The sequence below is a fragment of the Ptychodera flava genome, chromosome 22 (assembly GCF_041260155.1).
Source record: "Ptychodera flava strain L36383 chromosome 22, AS_Pfla_20210202, whole genome shotgun sequence".
Classification (NCBI taxonomy): domain Eukaryota; kingdom Metazoa; phylum Hemichordata; class Enteropneusta; family Ptychoderidae; genus Ptychodera; species Ptychodera flava.
The window spans coordinates 15,369,977-15,395,078 of NC_091949.1; the positions used below are offsets into that span (position 1 = coordinate 15,369,977).

General features: G+C 38.1%; 3 protein-coding genes across 4 annotated transcripts in view; 2 read left to right on the forward strand and 1 right to left on the reverse strand.

Annotated features, from left to right (window-relative positions):
- LOC139122778 (putative enoyl-CoA hydratase) overlaps positions 1-14,207 on the reverse strand; it is a 30,038-nt gene extending 15,831 nt beyond the window's left edge. The window contains exons 1-5 of one of the 2 annotated variants that reach the window (XM_070688484.1): positions 13,842-14,207; positions 11,907-12,017; positions 7,528-7,680; positions 6,945-7,109; positions 5,720-5,918 (exon numbers count right to left, since the gene is read on the reverse strand). In XM_070688484.1, coding sequence (XP_070544585.1) covers positions 5,720-5,918; positions 6,945-7,109; positions 7,528-7,680; positions 11,907-11,976 — 587 coding nt within the window. In that variant the 5' untranslated portion in view covers positions 11,977-12,017; positions 13,842-14,207. The remainder of the gene's footprint in view (positions 1-5,719; positions 5,919-6,944; positions 7,110-7,527; positions 7,681-11,906; positions 12,018-13,841) is intronic. The other variant, XM_070688485.1, reaches the window with a different exon arrangement.
- A 4,082-nt stretch (positions 14,208-18,289) lies between these two features.
- On the forward strand, positions 18,290-19,280 carry LOC139123357 (uncharacterized). Its single transcript, XM_070689508.1, has 2 exons — positions 18,290-18,366; positions 18,566-19,280. Exons 1-2 carry the CDS (start codon positions 18,290-18,292, stop codon positions 19,278-19,280), a joined length of 792 nt encoding a protein of 263 aa, XP_070545609.1.
- Positions 19,281-24,115: 4,835 nt separating this feature from the next.
- Positions 24,116-25,102, forward strand: LOC139123358 (probable DNA double-strand break repair Rad50 ATPase). Its single transcript, XM_070689509.1, has 2 exons — positions 24,116-24,192; positions 24,388-25,102. Exons 1-2 carry the CDS (start codon positions 24,116-24,118, stop codon positions 25,100-25,102), a joined length of 792 nt encoding a protein of 263 aa, XP_070545610.1.

Sequence of the window (25,102 nt, forward strand, 5' to 3'; positions counted from 1 at the left end):
CTCAGACGGCAAGAGAAGTAAATTGGGCGAAACTGCCATATCAAGTTTGACACCAGTATTCATTATTGTGTCTTGATATCGCCTATAACTGATTACTTTGTCGGTATTGCGAATTTCATCTTCGAGGAGAACGCCGAATTCTTTTCGGACTTGCTCTGCACTGCCAGTATCGCCCACAATGGTACTACGAATATTTGCTTGTGCGCCGAGTATACAATATACGTAGGCTTCAAGGCTTTCGTTTAGGCGGGCTAGGCCAGCCTTTGTCAATCCAGAGTCTCCCTTCAGAGGAATGAAACTATTATATTGTCCCTCCGATCCATCATTTCGGAAGAAATAATAGTGTGGTCGTTCTTTGTCGGACAGTACATGTTTTTTCTTTCCAAAAATTGTATGTGTATAGAAAACGCCTCCGTCGGCGGAGAGGAAAAAGTCATGACCGTTGTATATCGCTTTTGGCTGTCGAACAGGGCCACGATTAGTGTAATATTCATATCCATAACCAAGACCCTTATTTTGACCTTTTCGATATCGATAGTCGGACTTCGTTGGACTTATATTACCAAATTCAGTACATAGAAGTTCATATTGGACGAGATTGTACGGATTGTCGCCCGCTTTGAAGGTGGGGGTATCGTCTGGAAGTGCAACGCCCATTTCGTGAAGGATCCTACGTATTGTAAAGTATACATGGAAACGGCAGAATGATCGTATTTGGGGCGGAAATTTCTTATCAAAGAGATGGGCGAATGATATACCACAACCAGTAGTGCTGCACCATACAGCGAAATTCAGTTGCTGGTCCCAGTATTTCATGTTTGGCCCGCCAAGCCAGACATTACTTTCTTTAGCTGATCGATGAGTGATTACGTTATCTTTGAACACATCCCGAGGATGAAAAGTAAATTTTTCTGTCGGCGTTACATATATTTCTAAGTCCATGAGAATAGGTTTTATTCCCCCGTTCGGTTTGGTAGGAATATCAGCATGCTGTACTGTCGGTACGCTCGTCTTATTCAATTGAAAAGCAACTGGGAATAAGTCTGTACTCATTATTTGTGTTTCTATATACATATAGATTTAAATGGAGGAGAATTTTCCCGGAATCCCTGTCGGTACGTTAGGGGTACTAACATTCCAGACTATGTTAATACTTTATTTCGGATTCAGGTTTAAACGAATTTTTTATTTTTTACTAAGAATAGATAACATACTGCAAACAATGGAGAATTTAATAAAGTCATCGGCAGCGGCAAATACGACAGCGCATTCCGAAGGACCAACCGCAGCGTCGGACGCTCGATCCATAATAGAGACGAAACGTGAAAAAATACTCTGTGTCATCGCAAGTGGTCAAAGTAAGTTATTTTTTGGTAAGGAGATTTCAGTTGTGGACGTAGAAAAATGGGGAGATGAAACAGTAATTAAAGCCTTCAAAATGTACGAAGCGAAATACAGTTCTCTTATAAGTGATACCATCACTCAAAGTTTCATAGATCTAGGAGCCCGCGCAATAAGTCAGGTAGTTCCAATCGATGATCGAGATAACTATGCCACTGATCTTAAAAAGGATTTTATTTTAAACAGTGAAATAAAACGATTATCAGGACGGATAGCCTACACATGGGGACCCATACTTGCTCTAGTTTCCACCGGTTTAATTACGGGTAAACATTTAAATTTTAAAAAAATCGGGTTTAATATAGTACCTGAAATAAATGGATTCAACTTCGCAAACGGTTCCGACTCAGCAAACGGAAACGACGACGGGGCCCACACCGCAAACGGAAACGACTCCGACACAGCGCAACATAGAGAAAATTACGTTACCGACGAAGCATCCAGGGAGAGTTGCTGCGGGCAAGAAATTAGCGGAATGGAACAGGCAAAACAAGGAGAAGAAACTAAAAGCAATGAAGGGGAATGATAGCGATGCGGTAGCGACAAACTGTATAAGCCTACCGCCTACAATGAAAGAACAGTGTGATAGCTCACGCGATAATAAATGGTATAATAAATGTTATCTTGTTTTAGGAATTGTGGGAGTTTCATTGACTGCATTAGGGCTATATTGGGGGCGTGCTCGACATATTTGTCCCCTCCGGAAAGATGAACCGCTTCAGAAAGCGAAAAAAACAGAGCCCGTAGCGGCTCCCTCCAGAACAGTTCCGACAGGGGTTCCGAGGGGAGGGGAGGGGGAGGGGGACCCAGCTCCTCTACATTGTATGAGATGGAGTAATACATAATTTTATTTATTATGACTAATGTTAAACCTGTTAAAAATATCCATAGCTAATCTCCAACTACTCCATATTTTTTATTTTTATTTTTCTATTTTATATACTAGTCAGCAATCATGGATACTAAAACAGTTGTAAACACAATGTACGATGGTATTGTAATCGCAGGACTTGCGATGGGATATCTTATGATCTCCAGCAAATTTTTGAAGATGGATATGGGCGATCCAAGTCGTCCAAATTTGACTCGCTTGGCAAAATTAGGCGGTGCGACTGCTGCCGCGGTTGCGACCAAAGATCTTCTTGAACAGAAAAATATTATTCCTGCAGAACCTTATACTTTGTAATGTATATAGACCTTCTGAACGGACCTTCGGAGAGTCACAAAATAATAATATTATTATTCCTACAGAAACTTATACTTAGTAATATATATCAACATACAGTTAGCTATGGCTTCAGCTATAGGAATGACAGTTCTCGGTGCTGTATTAAATGCAACGGCATTCACAGGAGGAAATATTATCGGACAAAAGCTTTCTGGGAATGGTGAGGCTCTTATTGAAGAGAAAATTAGACATGATAAAGCATTAGAAAAATTTGAACATGATCGCAACGTCTGGTCAGAAAAAAGATTACTCCAGGCTGACTGGGAAAGAGAAAATCAAGCAAAGGATGCGCATGCTGCAGCAGAATTAAGAGATACAGATGCAGAAATCTTGGAAGAAGCAGAAGCGGTGCAAAGCCGTTCCGAAGGGGCAGTTCAATTCTCAGATTATTATCAGCCAAGTCAAGAGCAAAAAAAATATGAGATGATCTATATTGCTGGAGGATTGGTCGTGGGATGGTTTATCTTCCGATAGGGTTCCTTCGGAACGCACCGGTAGGCGGAACGACTACAATAATTCAATACAAAAGCTAGTTGGCCAGTTATTGAAATCGATCATCTTTCCATCCTGATCCGTTATCCAGATACGCATTGAATCCATCCAGTCTGAGCCTTTTCTCAATGGCATGGAAATTGAGCCGTCTTTAAAATTATAGGTGACCTTTTCACCTATTTCTTTTGTATCCTGAATGGGAAGTGTTCGTAAAGAGTCTGATACTACTCCCTGTATGTATTCGTCAGAGCCCAAGCCAACATAACTTCCAGTAACATCAATGACATCTGAATGAACTATGTATTTAGTGACTGTTAAGAAATCTGCTCGACCTGGACTCATAGTACTTTTTGTCACGGGGTTGTTCTCAGGTTTATCTGAAAAGCCGACTACGTTGGCGAAGCTACCTGTGGCATTGAAATAGACTTTAATATCTTTAGCCAAAGTTAGAAGAACGTGGCCTGTCGGCAGATGTTTTTCAAAATTAATTTTTTGCTTCAACCCGATTGCTTGTTTAACGTATCGATATTGTAGTTACCTGGACGTATTGATTTAGTCTTCTTCGCTTGGTCACCTTCTTGGTATTTTAATACATTATTCGTTGATGTTATGTTATGCCATGAATTGTACAGTCCACACTCTAGCAGCCTTATCTTCGTAAACTGTGATATGTCAATGCAAGGGTTAAAATACATAGTAACCGGTTTGCCTGTTTTGCTTTCAATCTCAATGATCATCGTTGTACGTTGTATATTATTACAAGGTATTATTTATTTTTCACTGTATATAGGTTAATCATGTCTGGTCCAAGTAACTCCGGTCTAGGTGTAATTCGTGTACAAAATCTTGAGCTTGAAGATTTAAGTGATGTTAAAGTGAACAATAATACTAAGATAGCTACTAATCATAATAAGGATTATGTCCTTCGTTACAAGGACCGCGAAAAATATTTCGTTTTAGCCGCGGCGCCCCACGAGCATGCTGTAGAATTTTCTGAACTTACAGACATTGATGAAACCGTAATTGACGCCACAAAGGCTTCGAATGATCCTACACCTTTGCACTGACGTGGGATGGAGATAGTCAGAAATTCATGCCTTATAATGTACCGCGTAACATCTTAGATATATTGGATAGTGAAATTGCAGGAGGTGTGGCTGAACTTCCTGGGACTCCGAATGTGATTTATTTTGATAGCAATGTTAACAAATACAAGTTGCTAGATTTTCGTAGTTGGCTTACTCCTACGAATCCATACATTGCACTTCTTGGTATACCGATTCACCTTAAAATTAGTCCTCTTAATACAATAATGAAGGCAGATAATACACTAAGAAGGTGGATAAACGAGGGGGAGAATTATTGCTCGTATACAGCTAGCGGAGTTCCAGTTAGATTATTTTGGGACACAACTTTAAAGAAACTGGGTCTTAAAAGTGTCGGTGATGAGGCAGCTGTTCTCACTTTACAGACTGTAAATCAAACAGATGACTGATAATATGAAAATACTTCAACATGGTACAGTTCTCATTAGATGTGTAAAGTTAGCTACAGGAGACGAGTTTGATGATTTGGTTGGATATTACGCTATGAAAACAGATAACAGAACAACTTGTGATATTATTATAAGTATCGATAAAGATCGCAATGAAATGAGTATTGAATGTTTTGTTGGTGGGAATAGAGTAGAGAACGACTTAGGAACTACATTTGTACGTAGAGATAAAAGAGTGAACACTTTAGATATCAGTGTTATTCATCTGAAACGTCTCATATTATTTGAAGTAATGGTCTTCCGACATATTTTAAGTTCAGAGGAAATTACTAAAATTTTATCTATCGGGTGAACAAGTTAACTAGAATCGTTAAGAAAAAATTCTGCAGAAAATGTTTCTGAAAACTGTAGACTTTCAGACCTCTGAAATCACATGACAAGTTGCTAAGCAACTGGAAGGGTATTGCGAAAGCGGTATTGCGAAAGTCCCTGCTGGAAACGTCCCGATAGGGGTATTGCGCAACAGTGTTCAAGATCGGAACGGTTACTGTATTGGAGGGATTAAAATAGGTGAAAATCTCGCTCCGATAGGCGTAGGAAAAACATAGTAAATTCACACAACTAGAAAACGAGTATATACTTACATCCAGAAGACAAAAATCAGCACTGGAACCCTTAAGGAGCTGTACAGAGCTGCAGCACAGTCGGAATCTATCTAACAAATGATCCGACAGATGTACTGATAGTGAGTCATAGCTACTGTATTGCGCAAGTCCAGGACCTGACTCAGCAGGGAATTTCCCCGCTTAGTTCAGGACAATGCACTGCTGCGCGTGAGTTCGTATATAGGTCAGGGTCATACTTTAGTTACATGGATGGTTAATTTTTCCTTCACTTCCTTTAGATAAATGAATAAAATGGTGTAAAAATTCTTATTTGTCACAGAAGGGAATAATATTTTACTACTTACATATATATATATATATATATATATATATATATATATATATATATATATATATATATATATATATATATATATATATATCTTCCTTTGTTATATGTATACATAGCATATTTAATTAATAAACTTATTCACAAACCTTGCAGAACTGTATCCAATCCGTGCATTCTCGCCCATAATGACCATATCGCAACACAGTGCAAGACTATTAGTGCCAGCATAGCCATGAAGTTTACAGATGGTGGGTTTGTAGCTCTTCCAAAATGACATAAATACTTCCCTGAGAGCTTCATTAGACTTGTATGCAATGTATGGATCCCAGGGCATTTTCTGGTTTCCTTTAGATTGACATATAAAGCATATGCACCACCTAAGCAATTAAAGCAACTTGCTAATACCTCCAACCTGATTAAAACCCGATATGTCAGTCTTTTCTTCTACCGCACTGTGGTCTTTCTTTCCATCATTAAGAAGAGGGAGGACCGCGGAATTGAACCACAGTACGGTAGTATGAATGACTGACGTGTCTAAACATGGGGTTTAATCAGGCTGCAATACGGCTATAAAATAATAGTCTCTTCTCAATACAATGACACACAAAATCTTAAAATATCCTTGATTACACCTGGTATGCACATATTTATATACATACATACATACATACATACATACATACATACATACATACATACATATATATATATATATATATATATATATATATATATATATATATATATATATATATATATATATATATATATATATATATATATATATATATAATGCAAATATATGTTACATGTACACGCATTCTGTCTAGACTGGCTAGCATACTAACTTATCCAACATTAACATCTCTTTCTTGGTTAACGGACAGTGACAAACAAAAATAACTATATAGTAGGTTTAGTATTGGGGTACACAGTCAGTAGGGTCCTCGAAACACAGACTACATAGAGTGAGGTCACAGACAGAAAGACAAAAACTAGAAAAGGGGCTATTTTAAAACCATTAAATAACCCTGAGTTTCTGTTTTCTTCCGCAGCCCGACTGAAAATTATAATTCTCGTCTAAATTTGCCATCTTTTCAAAAAGTCTCCCGTTTACAGATTCTGCATAAAATAGTAGCGTTGCATAATTTAAAATGTGTGATTGTCAACAATTTGATGATACATTTACTTGGTAATCCAGTGAGAGTAACACTTTACATCATTACAGAGTTGTTATCTATGGGTAGCGACATAATCGCAAGGATATACCATTACCTAAACACGTGTATCGCTGTGGGAAAGACCTATTGAAAAGAAGCCTTGTCATGGTGCCAAGTTTTAAACTGATCTAAAATCATTAGCGGTACTTACCTGGGAGAACTTTGCCAGATCTTTCTAGTTCTGAAATCTTCTTCAAATCGAAACCAGATGAGAATGCCTTTCCGTTTCCAGCGAGCACAATCACCTTCACCTCATCATCATCATTAGCCAAGATTACTGACTGATGCAGTTCAATGATCATATCTTCATCAACAGCTGTAAATGAAGAAACCGCATCAGTATATCTCAAAATCTTCATTACAGAAACACTGCTACAGATACGACCCATGTCTCTTTCTCAGCATATACCCTGATCACAGTCCTTAAATGAAGCACTATCCTTGCATGCACGGATTTAAGGAGTTCCGAACGTTACAGTGGACACTTCGAGATCACTGATTGCAGTGGACCCAATGAAGAAGAAGGGTTTGGTCTCTTTGAAATATTTGGGATATTATAAGATCAGAGTGTGACATTGATTCTTGTACAATATATGCAATATATGTTATCTGTCATATTTTTTATTGCATACATTGCGTCGAAGTTTTCAGATAAAGCATAGAAAGGTTGACTTAATCAAGATCTTAACTCTAAACTTTTATCCAGAATAAATCATATTTGATTTCAAACCCACCATTGAGTACATGAGGTCTATTCAAGGTAACGTAAGCCACTTTGTCTTTGGTGGTGTACTGGACACTCTTGAACTCATCAGGTTTGATATTTGACAAAGTATACAACCTTTTTCTTCTTAAGACCATGGGAATGTTGTTGCCTAGAGATTTACCTGCAGAGGAAATTAAATCATGAGCAAGGAGCATGGTGAGATTATCACGTGATCCAGGTAAGGACATTTGCTGTTCGGTTGAAGATCATGACTGGAAATGTTTTTTCAATCAGTATTTATTCAAAAATCAAATGGTTACTCTACTGCACCATGACCTCGACTGAATAGACAATTGTATGACATAGAACAGACATTAAATTAACACTTATAAACTATCCAATATTTACTGAAACAGGACTGCATTTTTGTTTTACTGCATTTAATTGTAAATCGGGATTTCTTGAAACTTCCTTGAAACAAAAGGTTAATTTTTGAATATGCAATGTACTTGACTTCTATTCATATACCTTATAATATACACTATTAGATATTTTTAAAATGCCAAGAAAATTGTCTGTTTGATCTTAAGGGTTCAGTTTTTATAACTTGCAAAATTTGTTCTTCCTTTTTACAGCATGAGAAATAGCTGAATATCACAATAAGTCATGCATGTTTTTTCTTTCATTTCAACTCTCACATCATAACCTACCCTCTGCATGGGAAATTTTTTGTCATATCACATTAGCAATAACATCTTTTTTTGCACAGTTGTAACTTTGCGTAAAAAACAAAACCCGCGGCTGAGAACTGTTCCATGTAACCAACACGCTTTTTTTTCAATGGAATATTACCCATCAAAGATCACATGGACACCTCCTCATATATACTTTACATTTTCAAAAGGTGAAAACTCAAACTTAGGAATGCGAATAAGTTTACTACGAGGATGACAGGAGTGCAAATTTGAGGTAAAATCTTTAATTTTGGTATTAATAATAGCCAGATATGAACTGAAAATGCTCCCTTGCTTCAATATATAAGTTTCGTCAACTTTGATCATTCGGATATCTATCACTAATTAGGAAAGTTCATTAAATATGCAAATTAGTAATAAGCTAAAGTAAAAATGCCTAACAAATTCATAATGTTATATCACAGTATCTCCAATGTACATAGAACGTTTCGTCAACTTTGATCAATCCAGATATACATCCTTTATAATGAAAGATTGTTAAATATGCAAATTGGTAAATAACTTAATTAAAAATGTTAAATGATTTACAATAATGTGAGATCATAGTATTGTCAATGTAAGTTTTGTAAGCTTTAAAAGAGTCAATCCAGATAAAGATTCTTAATTACGAAAGTTCGTTAAATATGCAAATTAGCAATTAGCTGATCTAAAAATGCTAAAACAACTTTCATAAATGTTAGATGATTGTATCTGTTATGTATATAGCACGTTTCGTCAACTTTGATCTAGTCAATTCAAATATATATCTATAATTAGGGAAGGTCAAATAAATATGCACATTAGTAATAAGCTAAAGTAAAAATGCTTAACAACTTTCATAAAGTTATATCACAGTATCTCCAAGTATATAGGACTTTCGTCAACGTTAACTTTGATCAAGTCAATTCAGATATACATCCATTATTATGAAAGTTTGTTAAATGCAAATTAGTATATAGCTGAATCAAAATGTTAAATGATTTACAATAATGTTAGATCATAGTATCTTCAATCTACATAGCAAGTTTTGTTATCTTTAAACAAGCCAATCCAGATATACATCCCTAATTACGAAAGTTTGTTAAATATGCAAATTAGTAATTAGCCTAAGTATAACTGCTAAATGACTTTCAGTAATGTTAAATCACAGTATTTTCTGTGTGTATAACAAGTTTCGTCAACTTTGAAGTCGATTCAGATATAGCTTCTTAATTAGGAAAGTTAGCTCCTTAATTTGGAAAGTTCGTTAAATCAGAGACAGTAGAGAAACTACTGTCTATGGTTAAATACGCAAATTAGAAATTAGCTAAAGTAAAAACGCTAGCAACTTTCATAATTTAGATCATTGTATCTTTAATGTATATAGCAAGTTTCGTCATCTTTGATTGAGTCAATCCAGATATATATCCCTAATTAGGAAAGTTCATTAAATATGCAAATTACCAATTATCTTCATGTCATCGCTTAATATCTTTCACAGCTGATATATCCTGGTGTGATGAACATTTGTGTGCAGTCGCTCAATGTATATCCGTTTTTCTAATATCATTAATTATGCAAATGAGCAAAAAGTATGCGAGCCACGCCCTCCAAAAACTGATCAGTTCTTGCCATTTGCAAACTGAACCTATGTAAGCTTACCAGATTTGATTCTGATCTTACCGGTCATTTTAGAGATATCGGGCCAACAGTCAGACAGACAGACGGACTTCGCTGCGACATTAGCTAACGTGTGTGAACACGTGATCTAAAATGAAGTCAAAACCTTGATTCTTTATGAAATTCAACACTTCATTTGAAACTAGAGTTTATGCCGATAAAACAGTAGTATTTGTTTTGCATTGTCTGTTCTCCTTTTAAAATGGTAGGGATTGAAATGGAAACACTGGAAAGAGTGATTAAAATCATTGTGAACGAAATAAACTCTTATTCCAAATGTTAGAACTTCATTGCCAAATAAAATAGCCGTTTTGTTGTATGGTATTTCAAGAATCATATGCAAACATTTCACACGATTCGGGCCACCAAGAGAGGAGTTATACTCTTTTGAAATATTTTTTGAGATGTTTGCATAAATTTGCATTTCAATGTCAGCTATCTTACGCGTAATTGGCGCGCTAAAATGTTAAGTTTACCGAATTCCGACCTTGAATGATATTTTTTGCAAAAGAAGTTGATATTAAATGCTGTGTCACGACATTCATGTATACCCGTAGCCATCACATTGCATGCAAAAGTTTCAGCGGCGAGTTATTATGCATTGTAGCATGAGAAAAAAGAAGTTAACAAAGATGAAGCAATTATTGTTTTCCCAGGTACACTCAGTTTTCGGACGACCTCAGTTTAAAGACATTTAGTGACATGCTGTTAGTTACACTCACTTCGCTCCGTATCGATAGCGTTTTACAGGTCAGGTGACCTCATATTAAGTCAAGTGACACTGTTGTCCCGTTTTCGATATTTTTTTTGGTAGAAGCTATTGAGTTCGCTACGAGCGGCGATCACAAATTGTCGTCTGACACCGCGTCAGTGATACTGTCAACATACTGCTGTCAGGTCAAAGTAACTGAAATTTTGACTTAAGTCCTGATTTAGCATTGAATTTTGAATGTGGGGGAGGATAATGATTTTGAAAATATTCTTTCCATTGTTCACTACGATTGCATAAAACTGCGCAGTTGTTTCGAGAAAAATAGTACATTTAATGAACGTAAGAAGTGTACAAGTTTTCGGACAGACAATATTTAGCATAATTGTGTGAACGTAGTAAGTGATTTACCGCGTAAGCCGAGCTTCCTAAACAAACATTTTTTGTTTATTTTAACTGTAGTCGATCGGTCAAGCCTTCTTTTTATTCATGTAGTTTAAAACTACTGCATAGTTACATTGAGGACAGTTTTGAAATATATTTTTTCCACAACATTATTTTATTCAACAGGGTGTCACTGATTTATTTTCTTTTATTAGCCTTGATAAAAAAATCAACAACAACAATAACAATAATAACATAAATTTAATAATCTCGTTTGAAGTTTTTATGACATTGTATTTTTAAACGTTTTTCACTAAGGTTTGAGTGAAAAAAATGTATTTCTCAGTTTTGTAAGGCAAAACTGTGTGTGAGGCAGCAAGCAACATTCAAACTTTTTTAAACCATGTAATCACACTGAGAGAGAGAGCGAGAGAAAGAGAGACAGACAGACAGACAGACAGACAGACAGACAGACAGACAGACAGACAGACAGTGGACAACATTGACTGCATGGCTACAGGAAAATGAAGAAGCGGAAGGGGAGCATTTCAGTCATCACCACTCGCGGGAGGCGAACTACCACAGTTTATATGATTGAAATGATAAATTTTTTATTTTGTCAACTTAACATTGCTTTTAGTTGCTGCATGCCATGCCCAGGGGAGCTCAGAGGAGAGACTGTCGGAGGTCCTCGTGGGCAGCAAGTAAGTGAGCACAAGCATTTCAGTGAGAGGACATGTTTCTGGAGATACTAGAGAGGGGAGATACAAACAGCTCTGACCCTCCCCTCCAAAAATTGTAAAAGTTCAAAAATACTATAGAATAAGTTATGAAATATACTCGCTATTTTTATTAAATAATGCCTGTGCGATTCCAATACAGACAAAATATGCCATGGAAACAATTATAAGTAATACTCACTGAACAAACTTTGCGAAGTTAGCCACACCGTACGATACAAGGTGCCGAAAGCAACACACAGACAGGCCATGTGCGGTAAAGTAATAAGCGCCACACACGTTGAAATATGGTCTGTGGATTAAACATAACTAATTATCATGAAATATTCTTATATACAGCTTTCTAAACACATCGAAATTAAAAATCGGTGGTTTGATGTTTCAAATTATCAATACTTAGCTCCTAATCACATTCCAAACACGACGTCCGATTTCTGGGATTGCAGTCCGATTACGCCCTCAACATGCATGGGGTCAAAACTTTGGCAACTTTGACCCCGAAATGGAAATACCACTCCCGTCGTGTCAACTGAGTTTGAGGATAACCACAATAAAGTTTCGAAAGGTATGGTAATAAGATTTCGTATTGCTGGTCATTTACGAAACGACTTTGGGCGAAATTCACTACCCTGTCCGAAAACTGTCACACTGAGTGTACAGCATGGGACTCACCATGACCATGGACGTACCTTAGGGACTGGTCAGTTTCTTCGGCCTGGGGGGGCGGTGGATTTATGGGGGGGGTCACCCTGTTTTTGACTTTGGTGATAGGGGGGTCACCATGTTTTTGAAATGCCCAATAGGGGGGTGGGGTCAGTGTGTTTTTGAATGTCGACACAGGCTCATCATTGCCTAAAATGCATCGTGTCAGCCACAAATTTCATCCAGTTGCATTTTCCGGTGCGCCCTTCGGGCGCGTAACTTTCATAATCAGACATATTTTTCAGCATGCCCAACTTTAACATATCAGGCATACATATATCAGAGATATATGTATGTTCAATATTTTTCAGCATGCTCTTCGAGCGCATTACTCTTTAATATATCAGACATTTTTCAGCACGCCCTTCCTGTGCATTACTTTAATATACAAGACATATATATCAGAGATATCAGGATGTTTCATATTTTTCTCCGCGCCCTTCGGGCGCCATACTTTAATAAATCAGAGATCTATGCCAGAGATATCTTGATGTTTGCTAAGTGAAAGTGTACAATTATGAAATCTGCATTTCATATGAACAGCATGACAAATTCCTGATACTTTTCTGTTCTCTCTTTGAGAATTCAGTATGAGAAAGCAACATGCACAAATATCAATGTTACAAGAAATGGTCATCTCAGACTCTGCACACATCAGATTTGGCTAAAACGCCTCTCTATGGTTCCTCAGGAGATTTAATTGGATGGCTGGCAAGTCTTAACACCCATCAAAGTTTTTGATTTACTGCTTTTTCCTGTTTGATATTAATGATTGACATCCATTTCTGTACAACAGTTCAGGACATCTGGTTAAGCATAGAAAGTGTGAAATACATTCACAGCTCATTCAAAATGTAGTGTATTCAAACTTTAAGATTGACACTTTGAAATTCCTATCTTACAACTGACATGCCAACAATTTCATTAACACACAGAATGACAGTTAAAATATAAATGTCTGTAAAATATAATATATATATATATATATATATATATATATATATATATATATATATATATTACAGTATTATATTATTACATATTACAGTTGTCGCGTGCGGGGGGTCACCCTGTTTTCAAAATTTGGAATAGGGGGGTCACCCTGTTTTAAAAATTTGGAATAGGGGGGTCAGCCACTTTTTGACGTCGGCAAAAAATAATCCATCGCCCCCCCCCCCCCCCCGGCCGAAGAAACAGACCAGTCCCTTAGCTGTGATATCGCAGCGGTACTTGTGGCGTGCATCGAACGCGCTCGGGTCATTGAGGTCATCGCCACAGTCAGTGGCGATGTCCCCAGTGACCCGATGGCGTTCGATATACGCCACAAGTACCGCTGCGATATCACAGCTAGACGTACCTATGTCCATGGTATGACGCACACGGCACACACTGTGAATACCAAGCTTGAACTTACCGAATACCTAAAAAAAGTCGGCCTGTCAAACTCGTAGTTAAGCTCCGCAGGAAACTCCGCTGTACACAACAAAAGAGTTGATAATATATGTACAAGGCACTCTGCGGCTATGCAAGTCTGCAGAGATGTGTTTGAACCTTTAGGGAGGCAGTCCCACTGCGGGGTTAAAATCGTAAAATGTCAAAACCAGCCCGTAAAAAGGCAGGAATCCCGTCCGAAAACACCACAGCTATGGACCCACAGCTATCACAATGATTACTATATACTATGGAAATCTTCAGTATGGCGTCCTTGAGATGTCACAGTCCGGGATCCGTAAGGGGCCGTTGATAATACCAAAACATAGCTATAGGTCAGCTGACAAATACAACCAATCAGTAGATTACATCCTTAGTAACTTCCACCGATGAGGGCTCCCAAATACTACAGTATGCCAGCCATAACTCAACACCTTTTGAGAATAGATCATCATGGTTTGTGAAGACCTGTCAAGGTCTGCTTCAGGAACTGACCTGTTCAACGATCAAGTGTGGATGCATCACTCACGTTCATTGATCTCTGTGCAGTGTTTGGACATATGACTGAGCTGTAACAATGAACTTTACTCAGCATGGCCGAAGCTAATAAAACACAGTCGACGGTCGAAATGCTGCGGCTATTGATAGATAGAACGTATAGCTGTATCTTCGTACTACACCATAGAGATGATCCCATTGTCATTGTCATTTTCTATTTGTTCTTGAGACCTGGAAAATCATATATGACCTCGAATAACACTAATTATTGTAACTGTTTTGATGTCTACTTGGCTGCTCCCTAAATATCTGGGTTTGTTATTTTCCCGTAGGTGTAGTTGTGGTATGGCAATAAATACCTTGACCCAACAAAAGAGTAAAATGAAAAAAGTTTCATTACGAAATCAAAAATCTGCCTTTATCATTGTATTTCTAATAATTTGACGCTACGGTTACTCCTATTTTGACGTATGGGTCTGAAATTTGGGTATGGCAATATTGGAAGGGTTCAACAAAATGTTTATAAAAATAATCCCTGTGTAAGGTCAAATACATCTAGATATGCGTTTTGGGGAATGTGGCAGACTACAAATATATTTGTTACTTGTATTAAGAAATGTATAAAGTATTGGTTAAAATTGAGTCAAATGGAAAACTACAGACTCCCTTCAAAGTTTATAAAATGCTTCAAAGATTAGATGACAGTGGGGAAATTACCCTGGCAAGTCAAGTACCAGACTGAAAGATTCGAGGGCGTTCTCGACGCTCCCCAATCTTACGTATGTACGGCGACTATCTGACGAAACGTCATTATCTGACAAAAACGAGTAATTACTGCTTGTAACCCAACTCATTTGTGGAAAGTAGTCCCCATACAATACTTCGCCTGTCAAAGCACACAAAAAATCGTAATTAGAGCAGTCCAAAATCACAAACATCACAAAATGCCATATAATAGTTAAAAATACAGTAAATTGCATTGATTGCGTAAAATCACCAAGCCCTCAATTAATCACTGTGTATCCAACGATTAGCACATAATCAGGTGCAGCCAACGAACAATGCACTTTTAAAGGGGTCCTTACTATGATAAGATATATTGTGCATGACAAGAAATGTGAACTGACTAATTTTAAATCAAGAGGGTAATTAATTAGCTGTGCATAATATGCCCTCCCTATAAAAAATTTTCGAATTACCCTACAGCACTCAAACTTCATTTTTACCCGCTCCCCACACATTTTGCCTGTTTCTCTCCCCACTGTGAATGTTTAAAGCTCCCCTGCCCTGTAGCGAAAAAAACTTGCCGATTTCCTCTACCGTGGAAAAAATTCCTTTAAAATTTTGTCATTCCATTTCCCCTGCAGACATGAAGCTACCCTACCCTGTGATGAAAAAAAAACTGTCGATTTTCCCCTGCCCTGAGAAAAAATTTAACATTCCCATGCAGACACATACTGCAGTGGCCTTGTATTTGGTTTCCATCTCGCAGTACATAGAGTGAGATGTGGGGTCAATCGATAGGCTAAGTAGTCTAGGTAACCTTTAAAAGGTATAAGTACTTGCCCTGTGTCCCCATCCCCGGAAACACCATGGCTGAAATTCCCCTGTCCCCGTTTTAAAAGTAGCTTCCCCTCTCCTCGTTTTTCGCCAAGCCCTGTCCCCAGGACAATCAACCAATATCTGCCCTGCCCGACAAAAAAAACTAAAATTTCCTCCCCTGCCACCTAAAAATATGTCCCCTGCCCTAGTAAAAATTAAAATTTCCCCTGCCCTCAAAAATTGCTTCCGGAATAGCTTTTTCAATGAATAGCTCCGTTGGCTGCACCTGCATAATGGCCGACTTAAGGGTAGAGGAGAGCGCCACAAGGTCCCATGACTGAATTCGTCCCGAAAATCTGTTCTCGTGACAAAGGGACGCCGCGAGCGTTGCTGGCAACTCCTGAGACTGCTGGCATGAGCGTTGGGTAAGGGGGGTTGCGTACAGAGTGCCCTTGAGCGATCTTTCAGTCTTGTCAAGCACTATATTACTGCAAAATTTTAGTTTTCATTATACGTTGTTGGCTAAGAGATAATTCTGATTATCTTTTTTTGTCTTTATTTATACCAAAATTCGTTGAGGTTTCTCTGCAAACGTGGCATACGAACATACGTAATGAAAAATTACTTTATAATTATGTTAAATCTTTAAACATTTTTCGAACCAGAACGCCATATCAATATTCTATTTGAAAGACGAGTCATATCAGCAGCTGCCAGAATCAGATGTGCTGTAGAAGTCATATCAGCAGCTGCCAGAATCAGATGTGCTGTAGAAAGCAAATTAGTAATCGTAAGACGAAGAGAACGTGTACCAGGCGCCAAATATAAAAAAATTAATTAAGTTACAAACATGTGGCAAAGGTTTAAATTTGCATATGAATCCAATATATAATAAAACACGTGAGCATTTTCAGTTCATGTCTGGTCTCCGGTGAACTTTAATTCATTTTTTAAAGGCACTCAGTTTCCTTGACAACATTCGTTGCCATTCAAAATGGCTACAGCAAAAAGTACCATTTGCTCTGTAATCCATTCATCAAATGCAGAATTCATGTCATCAGACGTAGTTTGAAATCTAGTCCTGCTTGTGCACATACAACACCGATGGATTTCAAATATCTACACCATCGTTGAATGATCATACAAAATACTTTGTTGAATTTGTTACAAACACCGCACCATAGTTATATAAATATACTGGAAACGACTGAAGATTAGTTGACACACCTTAGGTCGCGATCTAAAAGGGATTTTCTGAGGGGGCTGTAAATAACCTTAACCCGTAAACCTAACCCTAGGTTACTAACAATTAAAAAAAAATTCAAATGAAATTTCTTTGTGTCCACTAATCATCAGTCTTGCAAACACTGTGACAAAGGCACGAAAATGTCTGTTTGAATCAAAAGTGACATTTCCTGCACACACGGACGTATCACACTTTGGCACATTTGCATACGCGCACACACACAGCCATTCATACCGAGAAACGCGCAACGGCACCTCGATAATTCACGATAAATACTGAGTAGGCCTATTTTGTATGTCTGAGTAAATCGACAAACAGCGTTCGATATCTCCTTGTACGGAGATGGTCCTGTGAAGAGCGAGGACAAAAGACTTTGTCACAAGACTTAGACTAGTTTAAATCTATCTCTTGAACTAGCATGCAAATGTGTGGATTTGCAAACGTTTGTGTATTTACTCATACGCATACACAGGACGTTTATAAAGATCTCAGCTGATATATTACTTCTCTACATCGAACAGCAAATAATCTATTTTATAAATCTCCATGTAGTTCATTATGCGGGTTTTGCCTTTTATGACAATGTACATGAAGGCGTGTACATAGCAGATTTGTAATCCTTGCACGATTAGCGATACTTTACAATCGTAGTTGACAGCAAAATTTTAAGTCATAAGTAGAAACAACGGCATGGGAAAAAGAGATAAAGTGGACTAAAAAACACACTCACAGCATATCTAAAAGTGTGACGTAACTATCAACAGCTATTCTTGTTATGCCATATACAGGAGCTTTTGGTAAGATTTTCTTCTGTTCTTGGTGTGTTTTCCAAATTAAATGCTCTTCACAGAAAAATCGTCCTCAAATTTAAACCTGGAATTAGAAGACAGTAAGCGCATCTTCCTCCTTGGTGATGTGTGCCCTGATAAAGATAGAACAGCAAGCTTGCTTGTGATTGGGTCAAAGTATAAGTCACGTGACGCACTGATTCCGAAATCGAACGCCGCCTGTTGCCAAACAACCAGCGTTGCGTGACTGTTTACAGAACACGCTTACACCATAAGTACGTCTTGTGCCGAACCTCCTGTCATCGTTTTGTCCACTTGCAATTTCGCTATTTATTGCGAACATTACTTCTTGCGACTATGGGTAATGCTACATCTAATATCAGAGAGCGACGCTGCCCGCAAAAAGGACGCAGAAACGAAAATATCCATGATGGGTGAGTGAATATACATCACGGATTCTTTTCCAACGTTGTTTGGTCGAGTGATGCAATTGCAAAAAGTAAAGTCGCCCATACAGTTCCGAATATCCGAAAAACGCAATCAGTCCTGCAGTCTTACCACATTTACTTTCTCTAAGCATTCATATATTATAGTCTTTATTTCCCATTTATATTTTTTTTCTCCTTTTTTCAGAACCGACGATTGGGATGTGGACATGTTCCACAAAGCTTTGAACGACGTTGCCTTCCGTTTCGAGGAAATTTTGACCGAAAACACACGCTTGAAAAAGAAAGCTACTCGCTGTTTGTTTCGAAAAAAACGGACGCAATCAAAGAAGCAGGGTGTTTACGGTCGCAGTGAAATGGACGAACTGAGGATGATGTTCCGTGAAATGACGACACGAGTACAAGAAATCGTCCAAGAAAACAACGAACTAAATGAACAGTTGGAGCAATCGGAAAACCACCACATTGATCAGTTGAATTCACTGAGTGAGGAAAGGCACAAACTTCAAGAAAAGATCGTTTCCTTGGAAACGGAAAGTGAAGAGCACCTTAAAAATATCCATCAGCTGGAAGCAATCAAGGAGGAGATGTCACGTGAACTGAGTGACGTCAAAAGTGAATTGAAGTTCACTGAAGAAAGTGCAGACACCATCGAGAAGGAGAAATTTGAGTTCGAACTCAAAGTGGAGATTCTGGAAGAGAAGAGAAAAGAACTAGAAGAAAAACTTGCAAAATATAAGAAAGTCGACATGGAGGCTTTCTCTCTGAGGAAAAATAAAAGGCAGTTGGAGAGGGCGCTTGTCGATGCACAGAAGGAGAATAAAGAACTGAAATGCAAACTTGCAGAACTTGAAAAAGAGTTGAGTCCAGTCAGAGATGTGCGCCCTCAAGGGCAAAAATGAAACCATATCGGATCTGAACTACTTCATCGACAATATTTGCGGTTTTTCATCAAATGAATAATTAATTTATTTTGTCCCCTGTTCACTGTCTATTTAAACATTTCCTCAGATAGCATTATTGTCACATTTAAAGAAAATGAATCGTACGTTTTAAGATTGCTGTATTTTAAAGTTCTTTTAATAAAATAATTGAAAATTTTAAATTCTTTTTGTATTTGTGGTTTTTTCAATTCCTATGTTTTACTGTTGAGGGGGGAATAGGCATAATAATCTGGGAAACATTGTTGTAGTCGTCTCCAGCTGTGGTGCTCCCTCCACACCCATGAATCATTTCATTTTTCCAAAGAAATTGTTAGGTATCTAAGTGAAGTCCGAAGACACGCCTTCCAAAACTAGTGCGTATGTTGATCGACCATGGCGACTGGGCACCTAAACTTCTAAGAAAATGTATGTTTGCTGAGAGTTTAGAAAAAAATCGTATTAATGATGATACGCAGATTGAAATCCCTGAAGTTGTACCACATAGACATCCGGAGCAGAGTTATCGATGAATAAATATCCCTTGTGAAAATGTCACTTCTTAGATTCAAACATCATGATGAACATCAGGTGAAACGACTCACCTGCAAAATTGGGAAATTGTAGAATTGTGACTCTCACCTCTCTATAGACTACGTCGGCTTCCCTACGTTGGTGTGCATGGAAATGAGACATGAAGTTTACCTGTCGTGACTTGGGAGAAATTATTATTTTAAGTGACTGCAAAATTCAACGAATACAAACGAGACATTTTGTCTAGAGTTGAACATAACACGACGTTGTACGCAGGTATGAAACATAGATGCATCGATAGTGTCGATATCTTGAAATTTCTGAACAAATATTTTTTAATTTTTTGAACTAACAGGGTATCGTCGACATCCCGTCCATTATGGATCCCAAACGATATCCATATAACTACACTGAACGCCCCTCCCAAGATATAATAGTCTATCCCTTAAGACGTATGTACATAATGTGTGCCTGTACAATGATAAGTTAACGAGTATGTGCTCTCTGTGTTGCAGGCCAGTCTACTCACGTGAGTAACAGAAATATATCTTCATCAGACTTTTCCTTTCATGGAATGATTGGCATGATTTATGAATTATAAATGAATGATGGTGCAATCCTTTACATTTAATTAACTCGCGCGGCCAGCACACAATTAATATATATATATATATATATATATATATATATATATATATATAATATATATATATTATATATATATATATATATATATATATATATACAAAATGCACAAAATGTATACAATGTGCCCTCCCGGTTATCACCATAATGGCTTTATGGCAACCTCTGAACTTGGGCACAGAGTGTACGGTGTATATATATATATATATATATATATATATATATATATATATATATATATATATATATATATATATATATATATATATAATATATTATATTATATTATATTTGTGTGTGTACACAAGTATACAGAAAAGTATACAGAAGTCCTCGTGGGAAATTAATTACAGTAATCGATGCTAAAAGAAGCAGAGCGTTATAAATAATACCATAAATTGTTTATATTTTAAGTACGGAGTAGTTATATCTGTTACTTAAAGGCGGAGTCTCCCTTTAAAAGGGTGCGAAGCTATGGCGGCGTTCATTATGTAAGTGGACACCGAACAGGCAACACGCGGGCACACGCTCCAGAAAATGCCACTTTTTAGGGTTTTTTTCAGGCCGCGAAAACGCAGACAGACTGCAAAGCAGTCAGCGCGAAGCTGCTGCCGATCGAACTTTGTGGTTATATTCAAATTCTAACTCGACTGGAAGACGATTTTTAGGAAATTTGAGCGTTGGTGGTGGGGAATCAATGACCGTTGGCGATTTGAACCGACCGTCAATCAAACGCTTGTATAAACTCTGTTTGCAGGATTAGCAAAAGGTGCCAAAAGGTTGAGATCAGTTTATGTAATTAATGTTATAGAAATCAAACATCGTACTGGCCAAGTGTTTGACTGGGAGGAGAACTCCACTAATGCGAGAACCTGGGATTGAAAATTGCGGCTTTAAAGAGGCACTCCCACTTGGTAACATTTCTAAAACACATTTTTTTAATGCCAACGGTCAATATTTGACGTGGCGACTGCGCGCGGATCGCGAGATATCAATAAAAACATGTCATTTCCCGAGCGAATATTTCACATCCCAAAGTTTTACGATCCTTTTATGAGTTTGACCCGTAATCCCGCGAATATTTGTTGTTGTGCTGATTGACGATATTCTAGGGAGTCTACAATAAGTTCGAACGACGCAATTAATTTACTTCCCACTGCAAAGACTTTATATACAGCATTATGCCTTTACCTAAGATAAGTTTTTTAAAACTACTCCTAAAGTTTTTGTCGTTTTCATTATTCTAAATCAGTTGTATTATATTTTTAACCAATACCACATAAACATCAGTTTTTACGTGTTAAATATTAACCGCCTCCGATGACTACATTTTGTCGTCTGCCACACAGTACGTGTGGCGCGCCGCGCGCGTGGTATGCGTCTATGCATACCACGCGGCGGCCGCTATAGTTATGTATCAACCGCACGTAACTGTCCTAGTCACCGATGCGAATTCTGGTGGAATCAGCAAAAATTGTTTGTCGTTTTTTCGCCAAGTCAGTAAGACTCAGCTTTCTCCCACGGGGCATGACCGATCACCGACGCGAGTGGTACTGTGGCGTACAGCAGCGTCAGCGTAGACTCGTACTCCATAGCTTAGTTGACAATGGCCCCAGTGCCGAGCGTTCGATGTTCGGAAGCTGAATTTAGGTGGGCCACCGGTAATTCAAACTTTTACTTTTTTGAAGACATGTTTTTATCGATATCTCGCGATCCGCGCGCAGTCGCCACGTCAAATATCGACCGTTGGCATTAAAAAAATGTGTTTTAAAAATGTAACCAAGTGTGAGTGCCTCTTTAAGTTTCATAATCTAGCCATTCTAAATTTTGTTAAAGACTGTCTCATGCAGTTATTAGATTATGAACATTAATTTCCTTTATGTTCGACTGTCCGCGACCAACAGGCTTTTCAAGGTCAAAGTTGATTGTATATGTCAATTTAATCATTTTCCATCATGTTTCAGGCGGTATCATTGTCACGCTTCTTGTCCCATCGATTTTCTGTGTCAAGCGTTTGTGTAGCAACACATTAGTGACGTTATGAGGTCTCCCGTTTTTACCCATTTCAAACTTTTTTAGTAGTGAGGTTTTGATACAGGATCGTATCCTCGTAGATAGAAGATCAATTCAGTTCCAAACCAAACATTTTCAATATGTCGCTGATCTGCTAATCATTTGAAAAGTGGCGTTTGACCTTGCAAGACCATCAAGCCAAGATTTTCCACGTCAAAGAAATAACACTACTCTATACCGCGTTATCAAATCTCGCGATTCGAAATGGTCAAAACTTTAGGAATCTGATGTATAAAAAGAACAACACCTCTGATAGTACTTCTATGACAGTCCCTCTACGTAGGCGTGAAGCTACTCAAAAATGTTGTATTAAGGGTCACATAAGGTCATGATGACCCTAGACCGATCGACGGAAATATTATGAGAGTGCGTAAATTTTGATCTCTCGTACATTCGCTGTCTTTCAAAATGACCATGATAGCAAAAAAGTGTCACTGGCTTTGCGGTCAGTTCATCAAATACACAGTTAATATCATCGGACGTCATTTAGAATCCAATGCTGCTTGTGCACATACAACATCGATGGAATTACAAATAACTACACTATTGTTGAATGATCATACAAAATGAATCTGTTACGAACACCGCACCATCGTTACATGAAAATACTGGGGACGACTGAATATTAGTAGAAGGTGGCACACATCATCATACGCGCGCACACACAGCCATTCACACCAAGAATCGTGCAAAGGGACACCGACAACTGACTATATATGCTGAGTATTTTGTGCGTAAGTATATCGACAAGCAGCGTTCAAAATCTCCTTGCATGAGACGGTGCTGTGAAAAGTAGTGACAAAAGTCTTATCGTTTAAATGTTCTCTTGAACTTGCATGCAAATGTATGGATTTGCAAACTTTTTTGTATGTACGCATGCGTACACACAGGACGTCGAAAAACACCTCAGCCGATATTAGTTCTCCGCATCGGACAGCAAATAATCTATTTTATTAGTCTCCGTGTAGTACATTTTGCGGTTTTTAAAGACAATATACATGAAAGTGTAGCAGATTTTGTATTCATTGCAAGATTGGCGAGATTTAACAATCGTTGTTGAAAACAAAATTTTAAACCGTAAGTGGGAATAACGGCATTGGCCGGCATAACGAAATATGTTGGAGTGGAAAGCAGAGTTACAACACATCCGGGAAACTCTAGAAGTGTGACGTAACTATCAACGACTATTCGTATTATGCCATATACAGGAGATTTGGTAAGATTCCTTTCTATTCTTGGTGTGTTTTACAAAATAAATGCTCTTCACAGAAAGACCATACTAAAATTTAAACCTGGAATTCGAAGACAGTAAACGCGGCTTCCTCCTTGGTAATATGTGTCCTGATAAAGATAGAACAGTAAGCTTGCTTGTGATTGGGTCAAAGTATAAGTCACGTGACGCACTGATTCCGAAATCGAACCGCCGCCTGTTGCCAAACGACCAGCGTTGCGTTGCTGTTTACAGAACACGCTTACACCATAAGTACGTCTTGTGCCAAACCTCCTGTCATCGTTCTGTACTCGTGCAATTTCACTATTTATTGCGAACACTACTTCTTACGACTATGGGTAATGCTACATCTAATGTCAGAGAGCGGCGCTGCCCGCAAAAAGGACGCAGAAACGAAAATATCCACGATGGGTGAGTGAATACATCACTGATACTTTTCCAACATTATTTGGTCGAGAGATGCAATTGCGAAAAGTAAAGCCGGCAATCTAGTTCCGAATCAGCGAAAAACGCAATTAGTCCTGCATTCATACCACATTTACTTTCTCTAAGCATTCATATATTATGGTGTTTATTTCCTATTAAATTTTTTTAATCCTTTTTCAGAACCGATGATTGGGATGTGGACATGTTCCACAAAGCTTTGAACGACGTTGCCTTCCGTTTCGAGGAAATTTTGACCGAAAACACACGCCTGAAAAAGAAAGCGACTCGCTGTTTGTTTCGAAAGAAACGGCCACAATCGAAGAAGCAGAGTGTTTACGGTCGTAGTGAAATGGACGAACTGAGGATGATGTTCCGTGAAATGACGACACGAGTACAAGAAATCGTCCAAGAAAACAACGAACTGAATGAACAGTTGGAGCAATCGGAAAACCACCACATTGATCAGTTGAATTCACTGAGTGAGGAGAGGCACAAACTTCAAGAAGAGATCGTTTCCTTGGAAAAGGAAAGTGAAGAGCACCTTAAAAATATCCATCAGCTGAAAGCACTCAAAGAGGAGATGTCACGTGAACTGAGTGACGTCAAAAGTGAGTTAAAGTTCACCGAAGAAAGTGCAGACACCATCGAGAAGGAGAAATTTGAGTTCGAACTCAAAGTGGAGATTCTGGAAGAGAAGAGAAAAGAACTGGAAGAAAAACTTGCGAAATACAAGAAAGTCGACATGGAGGCTTTCTCTCTAAGGAAAAATAAAAGGCATTTGGAGAGGGCGCTTGTCAATGCAGAGAAGGAGAATAAAGAACTGAAATGCAAACTTACAGAACTTGAGAAAGAGTTCAGTATGGTCAGAGATGTGCGCCCTCAAGGACAAAAATGA

Excerpts from the sequence above, each read along its gene's own strand:
- LOC139123357 (XM_070689508.1), top strand. The coding sequence starts at position 18,290 with ATGGGTAATGCTACATCTAATATCAGAGAGCGACGCTGCCCGCAAAAA. Across the intron at positions 18,367-18,565 it reads AACGAAAATATCCATGATGG|AACCGACGATTGGGATGTGG; the intron begins GTGAGTGAATAT and ends TCCTTTTTTCAG.
- LOC139123358 (XM_070689509.1), top strand. The coding sequence starts at position 24,116 with ATGGGTAATGCTACATCTAATGTCAGAGAGCGGCGCTGCCCGCAAAAA. Across the intron at positions 24,193-24,387 it reads AACGAAAATATCCACGATGG|AACCGATGATTGGGATGTGG; the intron begins GTGAGTGAATAC and ends ATCCTTTTTCAG.